Source organism: Sceloporus undulatus, chromosome 5 (assembly GCF_019175285.1).
Source record: "Sceloporus undulatus isolate JIND9_A2432 ecotype Alabama chromosome 5, SceUnd_v1.1, whole genome shotgun sequence".
In the NCBI taxonomy this organism is placed as follows: Eukaryota; Metazoa; Chordata; class Lepidosauria; order Squamata; family Phrynosomatidae; genus Sceloporus; species Sceloporus undulatus.
In genome coordinates this window covers 144,144,278-144,170,465 of record NC_056526.1, presented here as the reverse complement: position 1 = coordinate 144,170,465, position 26,188 = coordinate 144,144,278, and the positions used below count along the sequence as shown (strand labels likewise).

The 26,188-nt window shown below is 39.7% G+C and overlaps 1 protein-coding gene across 6 annotated transcripts in view; it reads left to right on the top strand.

The window, feature by feature from the left end:
• The first annotated feature begins 393 nt into the window (after positions 1-393).
• Positions 394-26,188, top strand: part of TMEM131L (transmembrane 131 like) — an 86,427-nt gene continuing 60,632 nt past the window's right edge. For all 6 annotated transcript variants that reach the window (XM_042468394.1, XM_042468389.1, XM_042468392.1 and 3 more), the window contains exons 1-3: positions 394-624; positions 2,391-2,461; positions 11,890-11,933. In XM_042468394.1, the coding sequence (XP_042324328.1) occupies positions 501-624; positions 2,391-2,461; positions 11,890-11,933 (239 nt within the window). In that variant the 5' untranslated portion in view covers positions 394-500. The remainder of the gene's footprint in view (positions 625-2,390; positions 2,462-11,889; positions 11,934-26,188) is intronic.

Sequence of the window (26,188 nt, the reverse complement as noted above, 5' to 3'; positions counted from 1 at the left end):
TCCTTTATTTTGTGCTAACCTTTCCAGGGTGAGTATTTGTGGGTTTTTGGGGCGATGTGGCTGTGTTTTAGAAGAGCTTATTCCTGACGTTTTCCCTGCATCTGTGGCTGGACTGGGCATTTTGGGTCCCTTCAGGGGCTCCCTCTGCAACCCCTGAGCCCCATGTTGGGCTTTGGCCTTGCGCTGTGGGGGCAGCAGCAGCATTTGAGAGGGTCGGGTGGTGGAGCCCAAAGGAAGGAGGGCTGGAAAGAAAGAAAGAAAAGAAAAGAGAAGGCTGCCTCCCCTTGCCCAGGCAGGCTCCACCCTGCGCAGGCCAGCCTTGCCTGCCTGCCTGGCTGCCTATCTGTGGCGCACACAGGCGCAGAGGGAGGGAGGGAGGGAGGCAGGCAGGCGGTGGCTCTTGGCTGCCTTGGCTGCTGCTGCTGCTGCTTTTGCAACAGCTGCAGCCTCGTCCCCAGCAGCCCCGAGTGAGGAGCCAGGCGAGCCAGAGCCAAGGCAGCATGGCGGGGCTGCGGGGCCCTTCCCAAAGCAGCTACTGCAGGGCAGCCACAGCCTTCAACCTCCTGCTGGGCGTCTTCCAGGTCCTGCTGCCTTGCTGTCGGCCTGGAGAGGCCCAGGGCCAAGGTGAGGAGGGGGACGAGAGGCCATTCCATTGCCAAGCATGAAGGACCCAACTCTTTAGCCGAAGGGGGGACTGGAGGGCAACGTGGCGGAGATGGTGGGGTGGTGGTGGTGGTTGTTGCGGGGAAGGAGAAGCTGAGGAGGTGAACAGGGTCTGAGGAGGCTGGAGACAGAGCCCTTCCCTCAGCCCTTGGCTGCCTCTCTCTCTCTCTCTCTCTCTCCCTTTGTGTGGCTGCTGCTGCTGCTGCTGCTGCAGAGGCTGAGCTGCTGTGCTGCTCTTGGCTCTCACAAAAGAAAAGCTGGACCCAGTGCCTTCCCTTGGGCTGCAGTACTGTTTATTATTATTATTACTATTATTATTGTGAAGTCGAAGGTATTCATGGCCAGCGTTCATAGGGGGTTTTGGTGGGTTTTTCAGAGAACAGGGCCACATCGAAAGACCCACCAGCATTATGATGATTGTTGTTGTTGTTACATTCCTTTGGCTTCTGCAGCCGAGCAAAGCGAGGGGGAGGAGGCACCTTTTCTGCCCAAAGCCTTTTCCCCAGGGGGACCCAGGCGTCCTCCTTTTCCAGGGCATAGCCCTCCATTTCAGCCTTCCTGCACAAGAGGGGTTCCGAAATGTCCTCATTTGGAGCATGCCCCTCTCCTTTTCCAGGACGTAGACCTCCATTTCGGCCTTTCTTCCCAGGAGGCATGAATAATGTCCTGCATTTGGAGCATGACCAAAGTGACCAGAGATCCTCCTTTTCCAGGACATAGTCCTCCATTTCAACCTTCCTGCCCAGGAGGGATTCCAAAATGCCCTCCTTTTGGAGCGTGTTCCCTTCTTTTCCCAGTTCATAGTCCTCCATTTCGACCTTTCTGCCTGGGGGGGGGGGATTCCCAAATGTCCTCCATTTGAAGCATGGCCAAAGTGACCAAAGGGCCTCCTTTTCCAGCACATAATCTTCCATTTCAACCTTTCTGCTCAGAAGAGATTCCAAAATGTCCTCAATTTGGAGCACGACCAGGATAACCAGAGGTCCTCTGTTTCCAGGACATGTGTAGCAGATCTTGGAGGACACCAGAGAGCACCTCACATGTCCTGTATTTCAGCCTTCCTGCCCAGGAGGAATTCCCCAAATGCCCTCCATGTTGAGCAGGGCTGAGGAGCACAAATTGACATTGCTAGGAGTGTTTGTGAGCATTTCTTTGGTCCTGTCCTCCATTTGTTGTCCTCAACGGTCTCCATTTTGAGCAGGACTGAGAAGCACGTATTGATGTGTCTCTCTCACTTTCTCTCTGTGAGATTTCCTTGGGTCCTGCTCTCCCTTTTCCTCCAAGGTCCTCCATTTTGTGGGGCCTTGGCCTCCTTGGCAGTGAGGTCCCTGGCTTTCCTCCCTTTCTCAGGCTCTCTCTCTCAGCCTCCTTTTCCTCCTCCTCAGGCTGGCTCTGCTACACAAGGGAGGCCTCAGGGGAATGGGGAGTGGGCTTGGGGGCGACCACTGGGCCCCCTTTTTCAGCCCCCTTCTCCATGCATCGCTTACATGTGGGCAGGAACTGGGGAGCCTTTGAGCATGGGATGGTCTCCTAGGCTGGAGGCAAAACAAAACAAAAGCCTCCTTTTTTCCCCTCCCAACACACAAACACACATGCGTGCACACAAACACAGAGGGCTTAGCATTGCCCTGGGTTTTGTTGCCAGCCAGGCCTGGCCCGACTCAACCCTCCACTGTCCCTTGGCATGGCTTGGAATGAGGGCCTCATTTTGTTTTGTTTTCTCATAGCAATTGACCCCATCCCCAACGTGGTGGAGTTGTGGCAAGCCGAGGAAGGGGAGCTGCTCATGCCCGCCCAGGTAAGGAAATGGACGGGAGTCTGGGGAACAGGAGAGTGTCCAGGCAAGGTTGTCTGTCCAGCAGGCAGGCTGCAAGGCCACCCATCGTGGGGTTTTCTTGGCAAGAGTTGTTCCGAGAAGGTTTGCTATTGCCTTTCTCTGAAGGTGAGAGTATGTGACTTGCCCAAGGACACGCAGTGGGTCTCATGGCAGACCTAGGAATTGAACCCTGGTCTCTACTGTCGTAGTTCAACACTCAAACCACTGTGCCACACTGGCTTGCGGTAGGATTTTAGACACTTGTGAAATGGTAACATTTGTTACATCCAATGGGTCTCATGGTATCCATCTGTCCCTTGATGCTTTTGCAGCCTCTAACCGTTTGTCCCTTGATGCCTTTGTGACCTCTCTTACCATTTTGCCAGTCATGCACTGATGGAGCAGCACTTTCATCTGCCATCTTCTCAGGCATCACATTGACAGGATTTGGGCTATGGTGGCAGTCTCTCATTCATTGGAATTCTGAAAGGGAGGTGCTGGCAATGTCAAAGAGTATATGATGCTGCAGATTTTTAAAAAAAGGCTAGTTGCACCTAATCTTGATGCATTGCCTCAGAACAAAGTCTACTTGCACCTGAGCTTCATAAGGGAAAGATCTCTAACCTATCACTGCAGTACTGTTCCTACTTGAGAGTAAGCATCCTTCAAGTTAGTGGCATCCTGAACCTATGTATCTATTTTTTTTTAAAAAAATCCTTAGTATTTTTTAAAAAAATGCATTGCCTCAGGACAAAGTTTAGTTGCACCTGATCTTTGCAAGGGAAAGAGCTCTAACCTACCACTGCAGTACTGTTCCTACTTGAGAGTAAGCATCCTTCAAGTCAGGGGCATGCATTTGTCCATTTCCTTGGTATTTTTTAAAAGATGCATTGCCTCAGGACACAAATTTATAGATATTATTTTATATATTATTATTTTGGGTTTTCCCCTAGAAGAAACATGCTAGGATATAGTGACTTAAAATATAATTTTCTGGAATTTGTATACATATGCAAAAACAGGTTGATTTCTTAGTAACATTTTCTTAAAATACAATATAATAGCATTTTCAAGTATCTTATTATATCAACATGCCAGCTGTTTATACTTTATTTTTAATGTCTTCAGACTATTTTTAAAAACAATTAAAAGAAGGTTGAAATATTGGATTCTTTTTCAACACTTTTGTTACACATATGAGTATTTTCTTATGTAAATAACTATCAGTGTACATTTGTTTTTCAGGGACTGTCTGTAGTTGTACACAACAGTTAGCAAAAAGTGCAGAATGCAGGGAAGGTATAATTGCTGCATTGAGATTTTCTGAGTGTTAAGAAGCAGCAGACAAGTCCAGTGAAGCCTTGTATAGTTATGCCTGCATAGTCAGGCATAATTTCCATTGAATTCAAGAGGATTTGATTTTATAATACAGTAAACGTGCATAGGTTGTATTGATCTGCAGTTTGCAGGGAAGGATTATTCACCATGCTGGGTAAAGATGGTGGAATAGTAGGCCACTGCCCAACACATCTAGAGGGCACCAGATTGGCAAAATATTTCCTACCAAATTCCTCTGTAACCATCACTGGACTCAAACTGGGATTGTATCTGCCATCTTCTCAGGCAAAGGAAAGAGAGGTGAGAGGGGAACCCAGAACAGAGTACTTACTAGATGAGCAGTGATTTCTGGGGATCATGACTTGAGGCCACTGTGGGCAGTTGGTAGATTCTGAATAGCTGTTACTCAAACTGGTTTACTTCTTTGGAAGTTACCTCATTAGCAGACATAAGGAGGTAGTTCTCTTTCATGATGCATTCTGCATAGGTTTGTCTGCTGAGAAGAGGGTATTTTAGAATAGCGTTTCCAGCTGCTGGTCCCCAGATGTTCTTGGACTTCAGCTGCAGGAAGAGATTTGGGGAGTTGTAATTGAATAGCATCTGTGGGCCTATAGGAGAACTGCTTTTCTAGAGTGCCACCTGTGAGAGAAGGGAGGTGATATTTCTGGCCAGGCATGGGGGAATCTCCAAGATAGCTATACTCTCAGGGTGTTTTTCTTTTTCTTTTGGAGTTTGATATGTACAGTGTGCATGGAATGTACTTCCTATTTGTGCTATGTGAACAGAATCATCTTCAGTTCTCTGACATTTATTTACTTTATATTTATTTACTGTTTATTGGTATCACACCTAACTGTTCAGTGGTTATCTTTTTATCTAAGGCTTGTGTGAGTAATTATGTGTGTCCATATGCCTTCAGTTACCTGTTGACTTATGGTGACCTCATTAATTTCATAGGGTTTTCTTAGGCAAGGATATCCAGAGATGGTTTGTCATTACCTTCTCTGAAATCTAGCCTACCATATCTACCTAGCTTTAATATTGCATTTGGAAGTGTGTGATGGGTTTTTAAAAAACTGTTAATGTTCTTATATATTACTTGTTAAATCAGGACTAGGCAGCTTTTTAAATGTCAAGGCTGAATTTCCTTAGCTGCAATAGATGAGGCTCAAGTCAGTGGTGGATGAGCCCAAGACTTAAGGAAATTGGTCCACAATTTCTCTACCTGCCATCCCCTTTCTTCCCATGCCTTTCTCCTCAGAGTGGGATAGGTCACTCTTCTAAAGTCCTGAATTAAGGGCATTTGAAATTAGACCAAGGCTCACTCGAGAGCTGGTCATGGGATACATGATTTGTATGGTCAGTAGTTCTAAGTTTCCAGATACCCTAGTCCCAACATGGCTAATGGTCTGGGATTTTGAGTGTTGAAGTCTGAATCACCTGGAGGGCTAAAGGCTGAGGACCACTGTTACTTACCTTCATTTAGGGTAACCATATTCCCTCAAATATGGGGAATGCAGAAATGCTGTTTTTCAGTGAAAACTGGAAAATTGGCACCTGCAGAGAAGGAAGAAAGGGAGAGGATTTGTATTCATTCAAGCCTGGTTGTGATTCATTTAAGGGTAACCTGGTCCCTTTGTCTGATTTGGGCTACCATAAGCTCAACCTAGGGCCAGCGTGGCATGGTGGTTTAAGTGTTGGACACTGGACTCTGGAAATCAGGGTTTAATTCCCAGCTAAGTCATTAAATCCAGTGGGTGACCTTGGGCAAGTCACATGCTCTCAGCCTCAGGGGAAGGCAATGGCAAACCCCTGTCAGTAAGAGCTGTTCTACAGTGGAAGACATTCCCTTGGAGCATGGTGGAGCACCAGTCTCAAGCTGTACATGTGCATATTGAAAATCCATAGTGACAAATAGTGTAGAACATTGTTGTCAAGGGAACTATGGGTGAAGTACTTCACAACAGATTCTTTGGAAGTTGTTTTGTGGGGTTTTTTTATTCTAAACCTTGCCTGCCTGCTTTCCTGCCTGTGTGGCAGCAGTATATTTAATGCACAGAGTTCCTCATTGTTGCACCATTGTCCAACATGAGAATGCTGGGTGGATAGGACAAAGGCTTATCTAGTCTAGCATTCTGTTCGCACAGTAACGAATCAGAGGCCTTTGCAAAGCCCATATCCTGAAGCCGACTCACAGATAAAAACCTTGTCAGATGCACAACTAAGTTTAGTGCTGAATGTCTTTATTGGGGTATGTTAGTCTTGATGATCATTATGTATTTGGGATATGAATCACTTTTCAAATCCTTTACCTGAAGACTACTAGAAATACTCATTCTGTTTTGCCATTGTGACAAAAAATTTTTTTATCCATAACATAAAATATTGCCCTTTTTCTATCTAGGGCCTTTTCTCAAATGGTGGCAGGTTCCTCTTCTGATGCTTTCCCCTCAGTCTCTTCCTCTTATTTTATTATGAAATAATAATTTCCAGGTATACACTAGTACTTTCAGAACATAATTGGTCTGGTTTGGGCATTTCCATTGCTAATAGTTTGAAAGGAGAAGTGAATTGAGGATAGATTTTTATAGCTTGTTGCTATATCTGCTATGAGAGAACTCTGAGAAGTGGATTTCAAACAGACGGAGTTCTGAAATATGTTTATCCATATTTGGCTACTTCTTAAAAGCCCTTTAAAGGAAGGAGTTACATTTTAGATTCATATTGTTTGATCTCTCAAGTGGCTTGTATTTTTTTATTTCCAGCCTGTGTGAAATCCTGATGCCAAGATATTCACAAAACTATTTCACTTGGCTAAAAAAGTTTTTGGAGAGTTTCTTTGTTTGTTTGTAAACTACTGAGATTCCAAAGTCCTTATTTAAGGACTTGTGGAATTTAAGACATCATTGGATGATTTTGAAATACCCATAAAAAGATAGAAGGCACTTTTTCCATATTCTTTAAGAGTAGGATTAAGTGCAACAGTGAAAGAAGTAAAGATTGTTATGTTTAGGCTGAGTGAAGCAGTTAAACAACCATGCTGCTTAAAAAATGTTACTCTGCTTGCTCCTGTTACGCCAGTTTTAAAAGTCTGTAGCTTAAGAAGATGAACTTCTTTACAGTTTGCTTACCTGGTCAAACAGGCAATTGCATGAGTAAACCTGTATTAGGAAGAAACTATTCTCGTTAATTATGAATTTGTATCAAAATTTTGGCAGTTCCCATACATGTTAGTGGTTGTCAGAATTCCTGTGCATACAACTATCAACTATTTGAAGATTTCTACAGGAAAACAGGAACTTCTTTGTTGGATTAAGCTATAGCATGGTTAAGACTCTGACAACCGCAAGATTGACAGAGCAGCGGTTTGAGACCCAAGTGTCTTGTGATGGAGTGAGTTCCCATCACTGGTCACAGCTTCTGTCAACTTAGCAGTTCTAAAGTATGTAAAAGTGCAAGTAGATAAATAGGTACCACTTCAGTGGGAAGGTAACAACGTTCCATGCAGTCATGCAGCCACATGACCATGGAGTCGTCTTTGACAATGCTGGCTTTCTCAGCTTAGTAATGTAGATGAACCTACAGTCTGACATCAAAGGGGAAACATTTACCTTTACCTTTATCTGCCTTACCACTCTGAACACATCTGACTGCATCAGATTTTGGAAGCTAATCAGAATTGGTCCGGCTTATTATTTGGAAAACTACCATATAAAATATTTTGGAGACAACTTATCTCCAGAAAGGGTAAGGAAACACTGAAACCCCAAAGAACCTTTGCCTGTCAAAATTAACAAGTACTTTGTTAAATAGATAAATGGATTGAATCAATATAAGGGTTTTTCTAATGTTTCTATATTTGATACCCCTTCCCAAGGGAACTACAATTTCAAAGTCTTCCTGGGTCAGCAAAACCTGGATTGTTTTGGTGTGCTTTAACCAACCATGCTTTAGCTCTTTTTTTTTTTAGCACCTCAGCAGTAATTGCTGTGGGTAAATATAAGTCATCAAAATTCATATGAAAATAACCACAAATGCTAGTTTGCTTTGAATGTTCTTTTGTGGAAGTCCTGGGGCTCATTCCCACTTGCATTTTAAACTATGTTGGAAATTGATTCCCAAAGGTCCCTCGTTCCTACCATGAAAGCAGATCTTTTTCTTACCCCAGTGTAATCGCTTTTTTTTTTGGCATGGTTGTCATCCCCACTAGTTGCACCACTTCAAATCGGCTGTTGTTGAGAAGGAAGCCAGGGATGGAGGGAGAAGGAGCCAGCTGAGGATAGAAGGAGGAAGCCGGGGACGGAAGAAAAGCCAGGGAACGAGGCAGGAGGATGAAGGAGAGACAATGGGTTTTTTAAAAAGTAAAATTGATAGAATATTCAATTGATTGATCAGTCAATCATTCAATTGATCAATCAATCAATCAATCAAATATTTTATCAATTTTACTTTGAATAAAATGCACCGGCACAAGTACAAAAGCAGCGTTGAGAGGGAGGGAAATGGTGGATCTGCCAAAAACTGAGGAGGGATGGTAAACACCCCTCTGCCATTAGTCCCTCCCCTCCAGAATGAATCGATGCTGATCTGTCGTTCCCACTTTCTGAAATTGCTTCAGAATCAATTCTTCTCAAAAGAATCTCTTTCAAACCACTGTCTGAAAAAAACTGGGTTTTTTTGCCTTTGCTTTGCTTTATCACAACGAATCGATCACATTGTGACAGGAACCAATTTCAAATGGGAACAAGGGTCAGTTACACTGATTGGCAATTCACTCTATTTCATAGTGGGAACGTGCCCCTGGTCTATCTGTCTTCAAAGGGGCAGTATTTTCTCATCTAATTGTGTGTTGCTTGTGGGCATAAATTAAACAAAATGGAGTAGCTATAGAGGGTGTTAAAACAGAGTCTTATCTCAATTGTAAAATTTCCATAGATATTTCACTGAAATAACCATGCACCATTTCAAAAGTATTTTGACTGCATGTGACATGAATGAGATTATACAGCATTAATAAAAATTGATGCTAATTAAAGAAAAGAAACCCAATGAACCAAGGAAAATTAAGTCAGATGAGATCAAGATTGAAAATTCAAAGTATCTACTGCCTATCTAAATATGAATGTTTCCTCAGATAATGAAGGAACTGGTGCAGAGGATGCTATTTGTCAGAATCTTTATTTTTTGCTTGTTTCATGAAGGAATATGATCTGATAATATTAATCAACAGCCTGAATAGGACTGCTGATGTGACTTCTCTTTATTTTGTGATCCTGTGTTAAATGTGTGAAGTGGGCAGGTTACTTTGAGTACTTGTGATATATTTTGCTAAATATAAATAAGAGAGCAACTGCTGTTGGTGATACTTTTTGATAGCTGAATAAGCCCAAATATTGAGGGATCCATAAAATAGTCTGGATTATTATAATACAATTACAGACCTTGAAAGGTTCTGGATTTTTTTAATCTTGATGTGCTAAACTACATTTATATCTCTCATAAGCCAAAAGCAGAGATCTAGAGCTTAAAATCTGCTTTGTTCTTTGTCTTCACTGTAGCCAAAAAACTGGAAGAAATAGTTTATTAGGTTGGTTGAATACAGAGAAAGCCTAGCAGCACGGGGAAATAAAAAACTTAAACTTTCTGAGAGCAACAATATAGCCAGCTATAAGAAGAGCACTCCTGGTCAAATATACAGTTCTAGATATAATTTTTGATGGGAGCACACACCTGTACTTCCAAGCCATGGCTGCAGCTATTACAGTCCCTGTGGTTGCACACAATTTGAATTTTATGGGCAAATGGAATCTAATCCTCCCTTGGATTTTATGTAGGATATATCATTCAGATGCAAATATAGGTAGGGGTGGAAGGATATATTCTGGTAGTCTGAAGTACAAAATTAAAGTTTCTTGGGGTTTTTTTTACTTGCCATGGATAACAGGAAAAATCTTCACAAGAACAAATGAAGCAATCCACTAGAATTATGTTCCTGAAGTATATGCCCATTGAGATTTTTCAAGTGACTATTGAAGGTTTTTGTATCTATCTAGATTCCGGTATTCTGCAATGAGATTCACTGCAATTATTGTTAGTGAGTCATTGGACTACCATTAGTGTTTTTGGGAACAATGTTTTCAAAGTTCTGGATGAAGCAGCTACAAATGCCACTGATGCACTGGCTCTTACCATCTTTTCATTTTTTCCCTATTGGCTAATGCTTTTATTCATGTCATTTTAATTTGTGTTGAATTGAGCACCAATTTATAAATGATTTTTCCAGTGTTGTCTTGGCTATTCAGGGAAGTCGTCTCCATACTTTACTGAAAAAGTGAAAAAGTATCATCTCTACACTTTAGCTTATGGTCAATTGGCTGCTTTTAACTGGCTAGTTACATGTGGGGAAGTGGGATAACTTTCAGATGTATTTGAGGTCTTAAATGGTGTTATGTCATAGGATGCCCATTTTATTTTTTGTAGTCCACAAAGAGTTGAAGGATTTTTTTTAAAAAAAACTTCAGTAGATCTAATAAACATATACTTGGTGAAAGCTGTGCCAGAAGAGTTCGTCAAACGCCCCGAAAGAACTAATGGGGTGTGCGTGGGCACAAGCCCCATTAGTTCCTATGGGGCTTCAGCATACATTGATTTCCCCTTATGTGGAGGGATCCAGAACGGATCCCTGGGTAAGGGAAGGGCGCACTGTATATGTATTTATAGTGAAACATATATATGGAAACTGGCTTCACAGGAGTGCAACAGCCAGGAGTGCAACAGATCTGCTGCCATACAGACCTAGCTTTTATATAACTTTTAAAAATGTTGGTGTATTTTTGTAACTCCCAGGGCTGGGAAATGGATAAAAATAATTTTAATATATATGCATGATTTATGACTGGAATAATTTTCATCATGGACTTCTTTGTTGGTTTATTAAAGACATCTACTGTAAGTCTAAGGTGAGTTGTGATGTCAGATGAAGCAAAATAGTAATACAGTGCGTCCTCGCCTTACGCGGGGATCCGTTCCGGATCCCGCCGCGTAAGGCGAATTCCGCCTATGCTCGAGCCCCATTGGAAACAATGGGGCTTGTGCGTGGCGGCGCGGGTGCACGTGGGGCACAATGGGCGTGCGCGCCCATTCAATTGAATGGGACGCACCGCCCCTTCCGCCCCGCGCGCGCCCCGCGGCTTGAGCGCGTATGCTCAAGGCCGCGTATGGCACGCCCGCGTATGGTGCGGGCGCACTGTATATTTATGCCATTAAAGTGGAGGATGCTCTTGAACTGATACATCTGCTTTTTGGATGTCAAATATGGGTGTTTTTTTTTTTTTTGTGTGTTTTTTTGTTTTTTTTTGGTAAAGGGCAAATATTTGTCCTGACAGAGATTTGGTTAACACTGAACAACTGTCGGTTAGATGTGCGTTATCCACTTTCTGAAGAAAATTATTAGAAGAAAGTATCTAGGCATTCTTAGCTCATGGGCCCACTCTCTGTGAAACACTGAAGGCATATGTAAGCATGAATATGCCTCTGCATTTAAGACACCTGGATTTGATGGAGGCTTGTAGCAAAAGCATTCAAAAGATTACTATTTCTTTAATGTACATTCATGTGGTAACCAGCTTATGGGGTTTTCTAAGACTGTATTTGGAGCTCCATATGGAGTTCATAAGGCAGATCTACATATGCTGCCTTGTGAAAAGAAATCCTGAATTAATTTACTTCTTACAAATTCTGATATAGCTTGCTTGGACATCTTTGCTTTTTAAAAAATGTGCTATTACTACTTCACATATATTTATATAATTTAGCATGGTATGTTGCTAATAAACCTAGCCAGTACTAGCCAAGGTGAAAGTTCCTCAACAGTTCTTATATTTTATATGTAAAGATTTGCTGATCCTCACTGGTTTGTAAAATGCATGAGGCTGCTTAAAACATCTTGCAGTACTAGAGTCTCATTGACGTAAGTGCCATGCAGCAGCTCTGGAAAAGGGCTTTTAAGTAACTGTACTGAAAACCTGTATTTGTTGCTGAAAGTCTTTAATTGTATATTCTTTGTTCTCTAGGCTGAATCAGAGGAAGATGTGAAAGAACATCCACAGGAGCAAAGGTAATAAAAATTTAAAAAAAAATAAAGAAGGATATACCTTGAATCATGAAATAATGTATCACTTGTGCCATCCCACACGGTAACAGCAAATTCAGTTATTTTGAATAATTGAATTTATATGCATTTTACACATTATTACCCTCTATGGATTTTGTTTTTAAGATTTGATCTTATGTTTTATTTATTTAATAAAATATTACTGTGTTTTTATTCTGACCTTTTTATGGGAGTGGCCCACTTATGTATGCAAACAAATCTATGAGGACCATAAGTTTTGTTGGAGCAGGTTCATTATTTGTGATCAGCTATCAGTTCTTTGTAAGGAAAAACAACTGTGGTTTATCATTATGTAAAAACTCTATTAAACAATGTGCTTGAACCCACTTCCTTTTATGAAGACAGATTGGCTGGATGCATGCTTCAATACCCAACCAGTGCTTTACTTTATGAGATGTGCTTCTTTTATAACTTTGGCAATATATTCTCTTTCAGTATACTTAATATCACCTCCCAGTGTTCTTCCAGACTAGGGATAGACAAAATAAATAATAATAATAATAATAATAATAATAAGCCAAAAAAATTTAACAACAGATTAAAACAACCTAAAATTGAAGTCAAGGGCAACACATTCTTAGCAGCCCATTGAAAAATAAATAGGGGTAGAACCTGCTTTCTTTTGGGAGAGAGATTTGTGGTTGAGAATCTGCTATAGAGGAGCCCTGTCTTATGTACTCTACAAAACGTGGCCTCATATAGTGATCTGCAATACTCAAAAGGGTCTGCATTATCTCAGATTCTGGATAGACTTGTATGGGCAGAGATATATTTTCAGTTACTGTGGCCTCAAACCATTTAGAGCTCTGTAGATCAAAAATAGCACCTTGAATCTGGCTTAGAAGCAAATGAGAAGCCAGTGCAGTTGGTACAAGCCCAGTGCTATATAGTCTCTAAAACATACACCAGAGAGCATTTGGGCTGCTGAATTTTACGTGAGTGGTAGCTTTTAAAAGCCTCCCACTAAATTGTGTTATAGTAGTCTGATTGGAAGATAGTGAAGGCATATATCACAGTGGCCAAATTTACCTTTCCTGTGTTTACATCTTTGTGTGTATTTTCTTTTTGCTTGCTTCTAGTTTTAGATGATTAATAATGGCACACAACTATAGTTTATGCAGTATAGGTATCCAGGTTCTCTACTTCATGGAAATTACTGTGATCTCTCAGATAAAGTTCTTTAATTGGTTGTCTATAGGCAAGCAAATATTTTGAGTATGGCAACCCAATAACAGGATAGATATATATTTTCTTTATTTTTTTAAAAAAAATCATGTTCAACTCCTTATCCCAAAATCTCATGTTGTGCTTGTAGGTTCTTCATAGTTTTAAGATCAAATTTCTGTATTTTCACAATTCAACCTCAGAATTTAAGTCCACTGTGTTGTAGGATTTTTCTGTAACAATCTATCAATTCTTGGAGCTTTAGGAAGGAGCTGATATAAGTAATGTAACAGTTATGGAGGACGAGCAATTTTGAAAATACTGTTTACATAATATACCTTTATTTAGTTTTTGTGGCATTTATGACCAACATTTCATTTTCTTTTCTTTTTTACATACTGGTATGTTACTTTTTATTGATGTACACATATAAAATGGCCACTTATATCTTGAAGAAATCTGAAGCATGGTCATTTGCCCCTTCGACCTTACAAGAAGAAACATTTTTTTCCTTGTCATTGTAAACTAAGGCGTTTGGTGCACCAGGGAGCCGCAGCGGACAAACCACGTGGTTCCCTGGCGCAGCAAAAAGAACCCGCAAAAAGTGGGTTCTTTTTATGTTGCAGTTATGACGCCACATCAAAATGGGGTCAAAACGTCCGCCACGTCAAAATGGCGGTGCCCATGTGTACTGGGCCTGATTGGATGCTGCGTCCTCAGCCAACCCCTAGTACATACTGGGGGCAGGCCAAACGCCCGTCTGGAACGCGCCTAAGTCTGGTTATCTAATACATGGACCCTAAAACAAACCGTAGTGAAATAGGAGCCATAGTCACAGTAAAAGCCAGTGGTCTACCCTTCCTTCCTGGACCAAAAATAAACTCGTTTCAAACTGTATGTTTTATTGAGCCTAGTATATTTCTTTCAAGGCCTTTAAAAAAGATTGAAACAAAGTGTGCACTAACAAAATATGGAAAATAGGTCTGTATGGTACAACTTACTATACTACCACACTTAATGGATTGCCCAGATTTATTATCTACAGATGTTATGGCCCAGCCCACTGTGAATATTATTTAGATCTAAACATTGCATTATACTGATGCATTTAATGCTGTAACTTTCCACTCCATGAGAGCACAAGCCCTTCACTTTTGCAAATTAGCGCTAAACAGGTTTCCATGTTCCATGTTCACCAAACAAAATAAGTGCTTGTCAGGGAGTCCAGGGGAGCAGTAGTCAGTGCCTTATTGTTGTGTGTCTTCAAGACATTTCTGACCCTTAGGTAACCTTATCAAGGGATTTTTTTGGCAACTTTCTTCACAGAGGGCTTCCCATTGTCATCATCAGAGGCTGAGAGACTGTGACTTGTCCAAGATCACCCAGTGGGTTTACATGGGCTAAGTCAGGATTTGAACCCTGGTCTTCAAAGTCATAGTCCAGTGCTCAAACTGTTGTACCACACAGTGTGCCTTAGGTGTTGACAAAACCTAACTTCCATCTATCTTGATATACAGCAGTGCTTCTATAGCAGTAAAGCATAGTTAACAATTAAAAACTATAGTTCACTGGAGGTGAGTGTTTCTTGCATGTTTATATCCATTACATCTAAAATAACAGCAAAAGTTGAATGTTTATAATATTGGTAAAAAATCCCGTGACTAAAAACATAGATTAGCATTTTCTTAGCACATAAGATAGCAGCGCCTAATGCTGTAATTTAAAACAAGACAAAACAAAAGTATAATTTTAGAAACTATTTCTGATATACATATAATTCACTTACTTTCTGGTAGTCTGTTACCTCAGAATTTCTATTTTAGGTATTTCAAAATGATGCACAGATAAGATGGTGAAAGTCTTTATGCCAAATGTCTTTCTTTATACCAGATGACTGTCTTGGGCTAGAAATAAATAAGTGCAAGTATAAATATGTCCAGGATGACATCATGGCAGAGCTGTGAAATAAATATTTCCCAGGATTCATTTCATCATTGTGTTAAATGATGAAAGACCATAAGGAAAATTTTACGCATGAGTCTGCCTGTGCTTAGTCTTCAGCTAGTTAGCATTTTAAGTTGGAAATCTAACATGTGAAAAGATTTTGTAAATGCATTTACCTATTTTCTTCCAAAGGTTATCCTTTGTAATGTAATAAGCTGAAAATGGTATTAAATTGTTACATATTGAATAGCCGGGAGTAATTGTTAAATGGTTTTGTTTAGATACAATAAAAAAGAAAAAAAAATCTCATCAGAGATTAATCATTTCAAATAGGCAAAACATTCTTATAGTTTTAAAGGCAAGATTAGATAACATCTGTGTTGCAGCACAGTGAAAGGATGTGACACTGTTACACATCATGTGGTTTGGCTTTTTTAAAATTGAGTGTAGGAGCAGAATAAACTGTCAAATAATAAGCCAGTTGAAAATATTAGATTTTATGCATTAAAATAGTATTTTTTTCCAGAAATGTGTTTTAACAAAGATGTAACCTTTTGTAAAGAAAAAAAGTTAAATATGATAACAAACTAGAAATATTTAAAGACAGTTGAATTGCAGTTGGCAGGGTTACATAGGATGAATTTCAGCAAGAGAAATAAAACTTTCTCCTTTAATTTATACTTTTTCTTTTCTAAACTTCAGAAGTCTTTGATATTTTTATTGTCTGATATTGTCTGTAGACTTACTCAGTAAGCTTTTTACTTAATAGTTTGTATATGATGTGGCCTCTCTGAGTGCCTGATTTCCACACAAATGTACTTGCTGCCATACACATGATCTTCCTAAAATTTACATGGTTTGTACTAGGGAAGGTTTATGCAAGATAAGTGAAATGTAGCTGGTTCAGTTCATCAGTTGGATCAGGCAGAGCTTTGCCTTTCTGAGTACTTTTGCTCAGAGAGCTTTGTTGCAGGTGCTCTATAGCTGCAGATAGAACATGTTCTCATCAGTGAAATTCAGCTTTGTTTCAACATGGTTCTTGTGTAACTTTGGGGGAAGCATAAGCCATACCACACATGAAATAGTGTTCTGTATATCACAACCTTGTTTATTGTAATACAGTGGGACCTCCGTTTATGTAGAGGGATCCATTCCGGAGCCCCACTCAGATACCAAAATCTATTAATGCTCAAGTCCCATTGTCCCCAGTGGTGGCACATTCACATAGTCATTCAGCCATATGGGACAATGGGACTTCCGTTGTCCCTAGTGGTGGCATGGCCATGTGCACATGCTGCCACAGGGGACAATGGGGGCTGTCCCTAATGGCGGTGTGGCCACCGCCCCACCGTTGGGAACAACAATGGTCCATGGATGCTTGAATCTGCGGTGGCAAGCCCGAGGATACCAAGGTCCCACTGTATGTACACTAAGGAATAATTTAACTATTAAACAATTAAATCATTAAAACAGTGGCTTGGGTGACACTGAGCTACTAATCACCTTTCAGGCAAACCTTACATAGTTGTGGAGGACAAAGTAGGGAGAAGAGGACATAATTGCTAGAGCCAGTGTGGTTTGATTATTACAGCTTTGGACTGAGACCTGGCAGATACAGATTAAGGTCTCTGTTGAGCCATGGAACTTGTTGGCCTTCAGCCAATTATCCTGTCCTACGTGATAATTTTGGGCTGCATCCACACTGCAGAAATAATCTAATTTGACACAATGTTCACTACCATGGCTCAGTGCTGAGGAATCCTGGGAGTTGTAGTTTAGTATGGCACCAGGGCTCTCTACCAGAGAAGGCTAAATGTCTAACAAAACTACAATTCTGAAAATTCCATAGAATTGAGCCATGGCAGTTAAAACAGTGTCAAACTAGATTATTTCTTCAGTGTGGATGCAGTTTTGGAATGCTTTATGTTACCTAGTATTCATTGATGGAAAAAAATAGGATGCACAAAACATGATCCTGAGTAACTTCAAGGGCTAAAATAAAAAGGAACTTTAAAAAGTTGTGGATTTTTTATTTTGTTCCTAGAAACCTCAGCATGCAGTAAGAGTAATCAGATTTTATCATATGGCAGGGGTTGGAATTGTGTGGTCTTCCAGATGTTATTGTATTAAAACTCTCAGTAGCCCTAGCTAGCAAACCAGAGGTGATGAATGTTGGAAATTGCAGATTTTACATAATTGCTATTCCTGCCACATTGGAACCCTGTCCTCTTCACCACAAGAAGTGTTGTCTAAATACTGATAGGATGATCTCTTTTGGTTGGGACAGTAGTGTGGCTTACTGGTGACTCATTTGAACTCACAGTAAATCTTGGACCAACGTCCAGAATTCCCTTCAAGACGAGGAGTTTTTGCTTCCAGTTGGATCAAACTTATGGATATGGTTCCAGTTTAATTGAACTTATGCTTACAGAGCATTGTTATTTTTCCAGTTGAGGTGATATGCAATCTACTTCTAGGCTTGTTTGTTTTGTTCTCCTGTCTCAAAACACAACACAGGTCTGTTTGCTTAGGAGAAAAGTGGCTACATGAAGTAGACTACAGTGTATAGCAGTGACTTTAGTAGCTTTTAAAGCAGAATTTATTAATAAATCAAGCCTATTCAGAGCTTGGCATATGGTTGTCATTCATTTGCTCTATATCCTGGGAAATTTTGCCTTTACTACCAGAGAAAGGAAGTCACTGGGAGTTCAAAACAAACTCCCTCGGGAAGTATCTCAGTGAATATAGGATGTATATATCACTAGCTGTATTTCCATGTGGATAGATTCCATTCTAGTTCTTGACACTCCTGGGGAATGTCAGTAAAGAACAATGTGGTTTGCTGTGGATAGAAGTAATTATGTAAATCCATAGAGACATGTGATACATCCCTTAATAGTGGATAATTACAGCATGTTTTTTTATATACTAGTATGGAAGCAAAATAGATTGAATATGTTGCAGTTATGTGTGTGTGTGTGTGTGTGTATCACAGAATCATAGAGTTGAAAGAGACCATAAGGGCCATCCAGTCCAACCCCCCTGCCATGCAGGAACTCTCAATCAAAGCATCCCCGACAGATGGCCATTCAGCTGTCGAACAGCCGTTACTGTCAGGAAGTTCCTCCTAATGTTGAGGTGGAATCCCTTTTCCTGTAGCTTACACACACACACACACACACACACACACACACACACACACACACACAATCTTGTTAATAGTAATAATAATAAATTTTATTTATATACCACTTTTCCAAAAAGATCAAAGCGGTTTACATAGAGTTTAAAACCAATTACAAAAACATCATAAAATAGATAAAACCAAGAGCACCAAATACAATATACAATCTAAAAACAATCATTCCATCAATCAATAGGGTGAGGTAGAGAGTCAATGGGATCAGAGTACACAACTTCATTTTCCAGGGGGGAAGGCTTGACAGAAGAGGAAGGTTTTAAGTCTCTTTTTAAATGTTTCCAGGGGGGTGATAAGACGGAGCTCCTTGGGGAGAGTATTCCAGATTTGTGGGGCCGCTACTGAGAAGGCCATCTGGGATGTAATAACACATTTAGAAGGTGGAATTTCCAACAAGTTCTTCCCGGTTGTTCTGAGTGTGCAGGGTGGATTATATGGGGAGATGCAGTCCCTCAAGTACTGTAACTCAGGCCCAAGCCATGTAGGGCTTTATAGGTAATAACCAACACCTTGTATTGTGCTCAGAAGCGAATAGGCAGCCAGTGCCGATCTTTCAGAATAGGTGTTATATGGTCAAACCTGGACGCACCGGTGACCAATCTGGCCACCATATTTTGTACTAACTGAAGCTTCTGGGCTTGGTACAAGGGTTGCTCCATGTAGAGCGCATTACAGAAATCCAAGCGAGAGGTTACCAGAGCATGTACCACCGTTAAACTCAGATGTAAATATATACCCTCTTGAGACTCAGGTAAGTTTCTAAACAAATACGTAGTTCAGTTTATTTCCCCAAGAGGTAGTTACAATAGACTATTTACTGGATTAAGTGATGGTCAAATGAAAAGGATTTTAAAATGAAATCATAATAGAAATGGTGCAAAACACATTGAAATGAATGAGAATTTTAAAGGACAGCTTCACACTGTGTCTAGCATTCTCAGCTGTGAGGGTTTTAGTTAGCTGTCCTGTAACATGACCAGTTTTTATTAAAAAAATGATTTATTACTGGATGTTTCCCCCCCTCCCAATATTGAGTGCAAATATCAAAAGTTAGAATTTATAGCTTTTAATGATGTTGCTACAGCTTGCTTAATTTTTGTCTGGGACATATTTCATCCAATTGTGCATTCCTGTGTAGAATTTTGGGGGCTTACCATGAGTATCTCAGTAATACTGTAGCTTTCAAGATGTTAATAAGATGTTCAAGCATTAAATTAAATGTCATTTGTTAAAAATGGCTCCTGTGCTTGGCAGATGGTGAATCACAGTAGATATGACATGCTAATCATATTCTATATATCAGTGTTACATTGCATGATTATATGAAGCTTACAGTAAGTGAACCAGAAATGTGTTTGTACCCAGCTTGCAGATTATGTTTCATTTTGCATGACATGTTTCTTAGTATTCTTGATTAGATATGAGTCACAAATTCTTTTAGTAAAAGGAAAACCAGAACTTTACTTAGAAGAAAATGAATGCAGAAAATTGTTTGGCATTCCCTCTAAGCTTATACCAATGGCCATCCAGATTTGCTGTTTCAACATCCATGGATTTGATTATTCATGAGTTTCCCATCACTCCGCCATGGTTCACTCATGTATCTTGCAGAGTGTAGACTAAGGTAAGGCCTGCCAATCTTGGCTCAAGGCTGTTGTTTACACATCCCCACATCAGCATCGAGCTCTGGGGGTGGCCTTCTGCCAGGTGCACATTCTGCATTCTCCAGGTTCCAAATATTGCCAGTCCCCTGGAACCAGGAAAAAAGCAAAAAATTGAAAAAAGGAAGAAAATAATGGAATATTTTATATTAGCACTATTCAGGAAAAACATGGACAAAAAAGTTTTTTTTCCCTAATTTTTCCACAGGCCTTCACATCTCTATGCAAACCACTATGCCACATAGTACCATGTAACAAATAATGGATGCTTTTCTCTAAAAAGCTACACACTACCTAAAATACTACCTGTGATATATTGCTCAGACTGAGGAATAAAACTGAGGAAATGTTTATATGAAGCTTTTATTGGTTCACTAGATCATGTATGTGCCAGGTGCCATAATGGGTTCAATGTACCGCAGGCACTCCCCTTACGCGAGGATCCATTTCGGATTCCCCTGCATAAGGGGAAATCCATGTATGCTCACGCCTCATTAAAAACAATGCGGCATGTGCTTACGGCTTGGGGGCAGCGTGTGCGCCATTACTTTAATTGACATGATGCTTCTGTGTAAGCTGGAAGCCACGTATAGCGGCGTGGGTGCACTGTACTAGGATTCTGGGAGGCCATCTCCTTTTGGCCATAGAAACTCACTGGGTGACCTTGGGCTAATCACACTTTCTCGCCCTTAGAGAAGGGTAATGGCAAACTGTCTCTGACCAAATGCCCTGTGATAGGTTTCTTTAGGTTATCCACAGGTCAGAAGTTACTCAAAAGTATGCATCATACAGATTGGTACTTGCCTTGGCTGATCAGCTGCAGCACCCTTTTCAGCCATTAGTCCCTCTTGCCTATTCAGCTTTTCTGTAAGTTTTATTGTGTTTAAACTGTGGGCTAAACGAAGACCCTAAATACAGGAATTCAAGCATCTCACCATTCCTCTTACTTGCTTGTAAAGAAATGGATTCCCTTTGTCCTTACATGGATACTTTCAACATGTACCACAGGTTAAACCTACTTTTTCATAGGTTTATGGAACAATATTCATGCTTCCACAATCTGTCCTTTTTGGTAAAATAGCTAGGGTGGTTATATTAGCTTTGCTTTTTATTCCTTGAAATTTTATTCCTTGAAATGGCCAATTCAAAGTAAGCATCAATTTCATTATAGAAAATGAAATTTTATCTAGGGAATCAGGAACCTGAAATTGTTTCAGATAATTACTGTATGTGGTTTATTTTTAAAAGATTATTTGAAGAGGAGCTGGGAAAAATAGCATTCTTGAGCAAAAGAAAGAACAGTCTTTTAGGCATATCAGTAATGACAGTTCCTTTGTCTCTGTATTCATGAAAGAACATCCAAGTGGCAGAATAATTATCCTCTCCTTTGCTGAACTTTTTATTGTGCCACATTTCTCATTTTTCTCTGGCTAAGTACTGTATATACTCACATATAAGCCTAGAAATTTAGGTAAAAAAATTGACCCCCAAAAAACTGACTTGACTTTTCCACGGGTCAATGTAAGTATTGTATCTTAAATCTTATTTAAAAGAAGGCACCATCTCCTGATGAAAACCAAGAGTATAATCTGTGAAGCACTGACCCCCTTCTACTCTCTCATCCATCCAATCTTAAGAGTAAGCACACAGAGTTATGTCTGCTGGAATTTTATAAGTTCTTTGACATTGTTTTGCTTTGCTTCATCCTTTTGATCCTTTACTATATGCCCCTAAATTTTACCCACAACTTATCCATGGGTCATAGCAAAATCCATAATTTTGGCCCCAAAACATACCCTCGACTTATACATGAGATCGATTTATAGTCGAGTATATATGGGTATTCTATAAGTTATTAATCATAATTCATCTTAAAATCAATTGTTTTACAGTAGAAGCAATAAAGTGATACTCTTCACTTGCACTAAATTATACCTTTGAAATGCAGAAAGCTCAGGGTAGTCCATGTGTGTGTGTGCGCACGTGTGCATGTATGTGTATAAACAGCTCTGTAATCTCTGTTCATTTCCGGGAAGTGCAAAAATAATTGCTATGGTCAGAAATCTTGAATTCTATTTTTTGCATTAGTGGATGTCGAGGTTTCCATAAAAAACTTGTAGTTTATGTATTCCTGCCTAAAACATTGTTCCATAATCTAAATAGATTAGGATAATATAATGGAAGATAATATATGCAATACCTTCAGGGATGCAACAAGGATGAATTATTAAAAGTTAAATTAAAGAAAACAGAATGGAAAGAGGAAGTCTGATATTCAAGTTTAGATACTCAGTTGCTGTGAGCCATTTGGTGTTTGAAAAAACTGCAAATTGCAAAATTACCTAAATGAAGTTTTGTTGCCTTACAATTTCTCATTTTGCCAGTCAACCTAGTGTAGTTTGATAAAGAAATAAAGGATTATTTGATCATGGACCCAGTTTTTTTTTTTAAATCTATTTCAAAATATATGCTGCCTTGAGAAGGGCTGGTTATTTGTGGAAAGGATTTTCCATAGTAAATTATTGTTTGTTATTTTTTCCCCAAAGCCTTGTTTGTATGTAGCAACAATATAGAGTTGAAGGGCCTCTGCTTGACCAGCTCCTTGACCCGTGGCTTACATGCTTTGTTGCTGTTAACTGCTTTTCTTCAGTGACAGTTTGATTTTTTTCTGCAGGGTTCCCACTTTGAGTCTCTTACTTTTTTCTCTTGTTGTATAAAGCTTGTTGGCCAGTAAGATTATTGCTAACGAATGCTTAATTCTTTACAGTTTTACTCCACTGGTGAACCTGAAGGTTTTCTCTATGCCTCTCAACGATGCCATTCTTTTAAAAACTTAACATAACTTAATATTAAGCTGCATCTGGGAAATGCTTATGTGCCTTTTTATAAAGAAGTCTATTATGATCCACTGTTTGTTCTGCTTTTCTTAATGCTAGTATTCCCCCCCCCCCCACCATACAGTAAGCCTCAGCACTGTCAAGTGGGTGTATCATGAGATTTTTCTCCATGTTAGAAGAGAAGATTCAATAGGTTTTAAATATATGGTGTCACTTACTATACAAAAATTCTCAAATTGGTTGAGTCCAAGGAGACACATGATGGACAGGCTGCAAAGTTGCTAAGATGTACAGCTATAATTCTTCAGTTAAATGTGTTCAGATGTGTTCCTGAGCATTACTTCTTGAATAGAAATTTTGATACCAGAAGTAGAATTAACATGGAAAGAATAGGGATAGTCCCTACATCACCGAAAAACAAGAGCAGTTTAATATGTTACAGCAAACCTTTTATCCAAAATGAACAATATTTACTTGTGAAATGAAGCAACCAGGTCAGATAAGCAAAATCAAAATATTTTTTGTATTTTTCTAGACATCACTGAAAATATCTTCCAAAGTACTGTGCACCCACGCCATACGCGGCTCACCATACGCAGATTCAAGGTCATGCAGATGGTGAAGCCTGGCCCTCTTAATGACGTCCTGGGGTATTTCCCTCATTACACTCGCTGTATACTGTACTGTACATCAAGGGATTACTTTTTCTTTTACCAGCCTCCACTTTTATTAAGACTTTCATTTTGCTGGGTGGTCAAACTGATCGCTCCATGTTGTTTTTGTTAAGATACTGAATGGAGAGCAGGTAAAACAGGCTTATCTGCTCTCCCTTTTCTCGCTGATTTGCTGTTCATGCATGCTCAGTAAGGGATTCTGGAGGCTGCTACTATTCACCTTGCCTGTTGTAGGGCAGTCCCACACAGCTATGGTAGGATCCTGCTCTTTTCCAACTCAAGTTTTATTGCACAATTTATTGCAGACAAGCTGTTGTGACTGAACACTTAAAGTCTGTGTTTCTCCAGGTCTCCTTCACCATTCTCCCAATGTTGATGCTGTCACAAAATCTCCAGCTAGACAAGGGACAAAGAACAAAGGGGGAATGGGCAGGCATAAAAAGGCGTTGCAGAAAGGATCTTCTCAGAGGCTTTGGTAACTGGCATATGGCTGTACTGGAATTGTAAGGACATACTTGCTAATATTGTGTGTGTGTGTGTGTGGTGAAAAATCTTATAGAAGATCATTCTTTACAATGAAGAGATCTGAGTTCAAATTGCAGCTCAGGTATGAAACACTCATGAGGATGTCTTTTGGAATAAAGTGGCAAGAAACTGAGCTTTTCTGAGATAGGGCTGAGTACAGATGCAGCAAAAATAGATTACGCAGAAAGTTGGGTACTAACCAGAGCCCTCCGGCTTTGTTGGACTATACCTCCCATCATCTTCACCTAGCACAATTGTGATGACAGTTTTAGTCAAAAACCTCTGGAGGGTGCTGCAACAAAGAGAGCTATAGTGAGATTTTTATTAGTTAAGGATCAAAAGTCTTCTTGATGGGAAATATTTACTTTGGTATTAACCTCAGTAAAAATCACATGTGCTTGAAAGTTTTTCAAATTGTATTTTTCCCCCTTTTTAAACAGTATGCTTCAAAACTGGTAGTGTAAATTTCAGTAGTACTGTAGAACATTTTGAAAAGGGTTTTCTGGTGGGCCTCCCAAACATGGTGGAAATCTCCTTCACAACCCCAGAGGGCATTCTGAAGCAATGGGGGGGGGGGGGGACAGCCTCGGAAGCTGCATGTGACATTTTGCCCACCATTGGTCTCCTTGTAGACCAAGAAGAACAGTGTTGAAATCCTGGCCAGTTTATGGAGCCAACCTGTGTAATTTGCGGTCAGGCACACACTTTCAGCCTAAAGTACCTCGTGAAATGTCTGGAAAGGTCAGAACACAGAATATTAGAGGTGAGGGAATCTAGCAGCCTGTGTGTATATTGAGGTTTTTTGATCAGGGGAGTGAGAAGGAATAAATATGATCCCACCATCACTAACATTGATCTGTGCAATTGAAAAGTGTAAGAACAGTTATACCACTTTAGCTCCTGTTTTTTTCTGTCACTCAGGCTACAGTGATTTTGCAAATGTTTAAATTGCCCTTTAAGAGAATCTGACACATCATCTGAGCACTCTTACCAGAGGATTATTTCCTATTTGGGTGTTACTGCTTTCCTCTGATTTATAGTTCTTTTGAATTGATCTGAAATACAGTATAATATTGACAATATCAAGAAGGGAAAAAAAAGAGAGGGGGGAAATTACAATAACCCAGTGCTCTACTTGCAAGGTAAATAAGCTTGACATTTGTTTAATGGAGGAGCTGTTATTCAAGCCATAATTAGATTAAATCAAATTGAACCATATTTATATGGTGCAGCAGAACTTTATGGATATATATATATATATATGGAGGGAAATGTCATGCATCATAAATAAATAAATCTAGTATGTGCACTTGGGCACACCTCTGGTTGTGAGAGAAGCATATGGGCACCATTTAGATTTTCCACATTGGGCACAGAAGTATCTTCCATCACTCTTGGGCTTTGGTATGATGAGAGTTGGATTTCTCTTTCATCTCTGTTTCATATTGTGTCTATATGTCTAGAAGCCACTGTGCTGCATTCAGTTTGAAATTTAGTTAATTTCCTTAGATTCAAGTAAACCATAGCATCTGATCAAACTGGTTCCTGATGCATAATTTATGTATTGTTAGTTACATTTGAACAGTTACATTTGATGCATTAGCTATTTGGATGATTACCCAAGATACTACAGTCATGGCACACCATGCAAAACTCAGAAGTTGAGGATTGTGTTTATTTCCACACTAACCATATCTCTCTGCTAATGATAATGCTATTTATATTTTTGGAGTACTGTATACTTGTTCAGTGAATTAATTTTATATTTATTTCAGATATTAGCAGTAAAAATTTTCTAGACATAAGGAGTCTATACATTGTCTACACATTCATTGTAACAATGCTAAAACTGATTGACTAGCAATAAATTGTGCAAATTTTCTCTAATGTATTTTCTTTTTCTACTTTCAGCATAGCCTAAAAGCAAGTGCTTAGTAATACAAAATTACAAATTATTAATTTTAATAGAAAAATAAACATTTCTGTTTTCACTAGGGGAAAATCCCTTTCATATTAACTCTTCTGGCATGAAATTGGTTATCTTCTACCAAAATGATAGATGTAATTAGGCTTTCCTCTTTCTAGGACAAGATCTGCAGCCCACTAAATCTGGGTAATGGTTTGACAAATGACTCTTAGAAGTAACTATTATTCTGTCTAACTTATTCTGTTACATTAATTTTCAAATATTCAT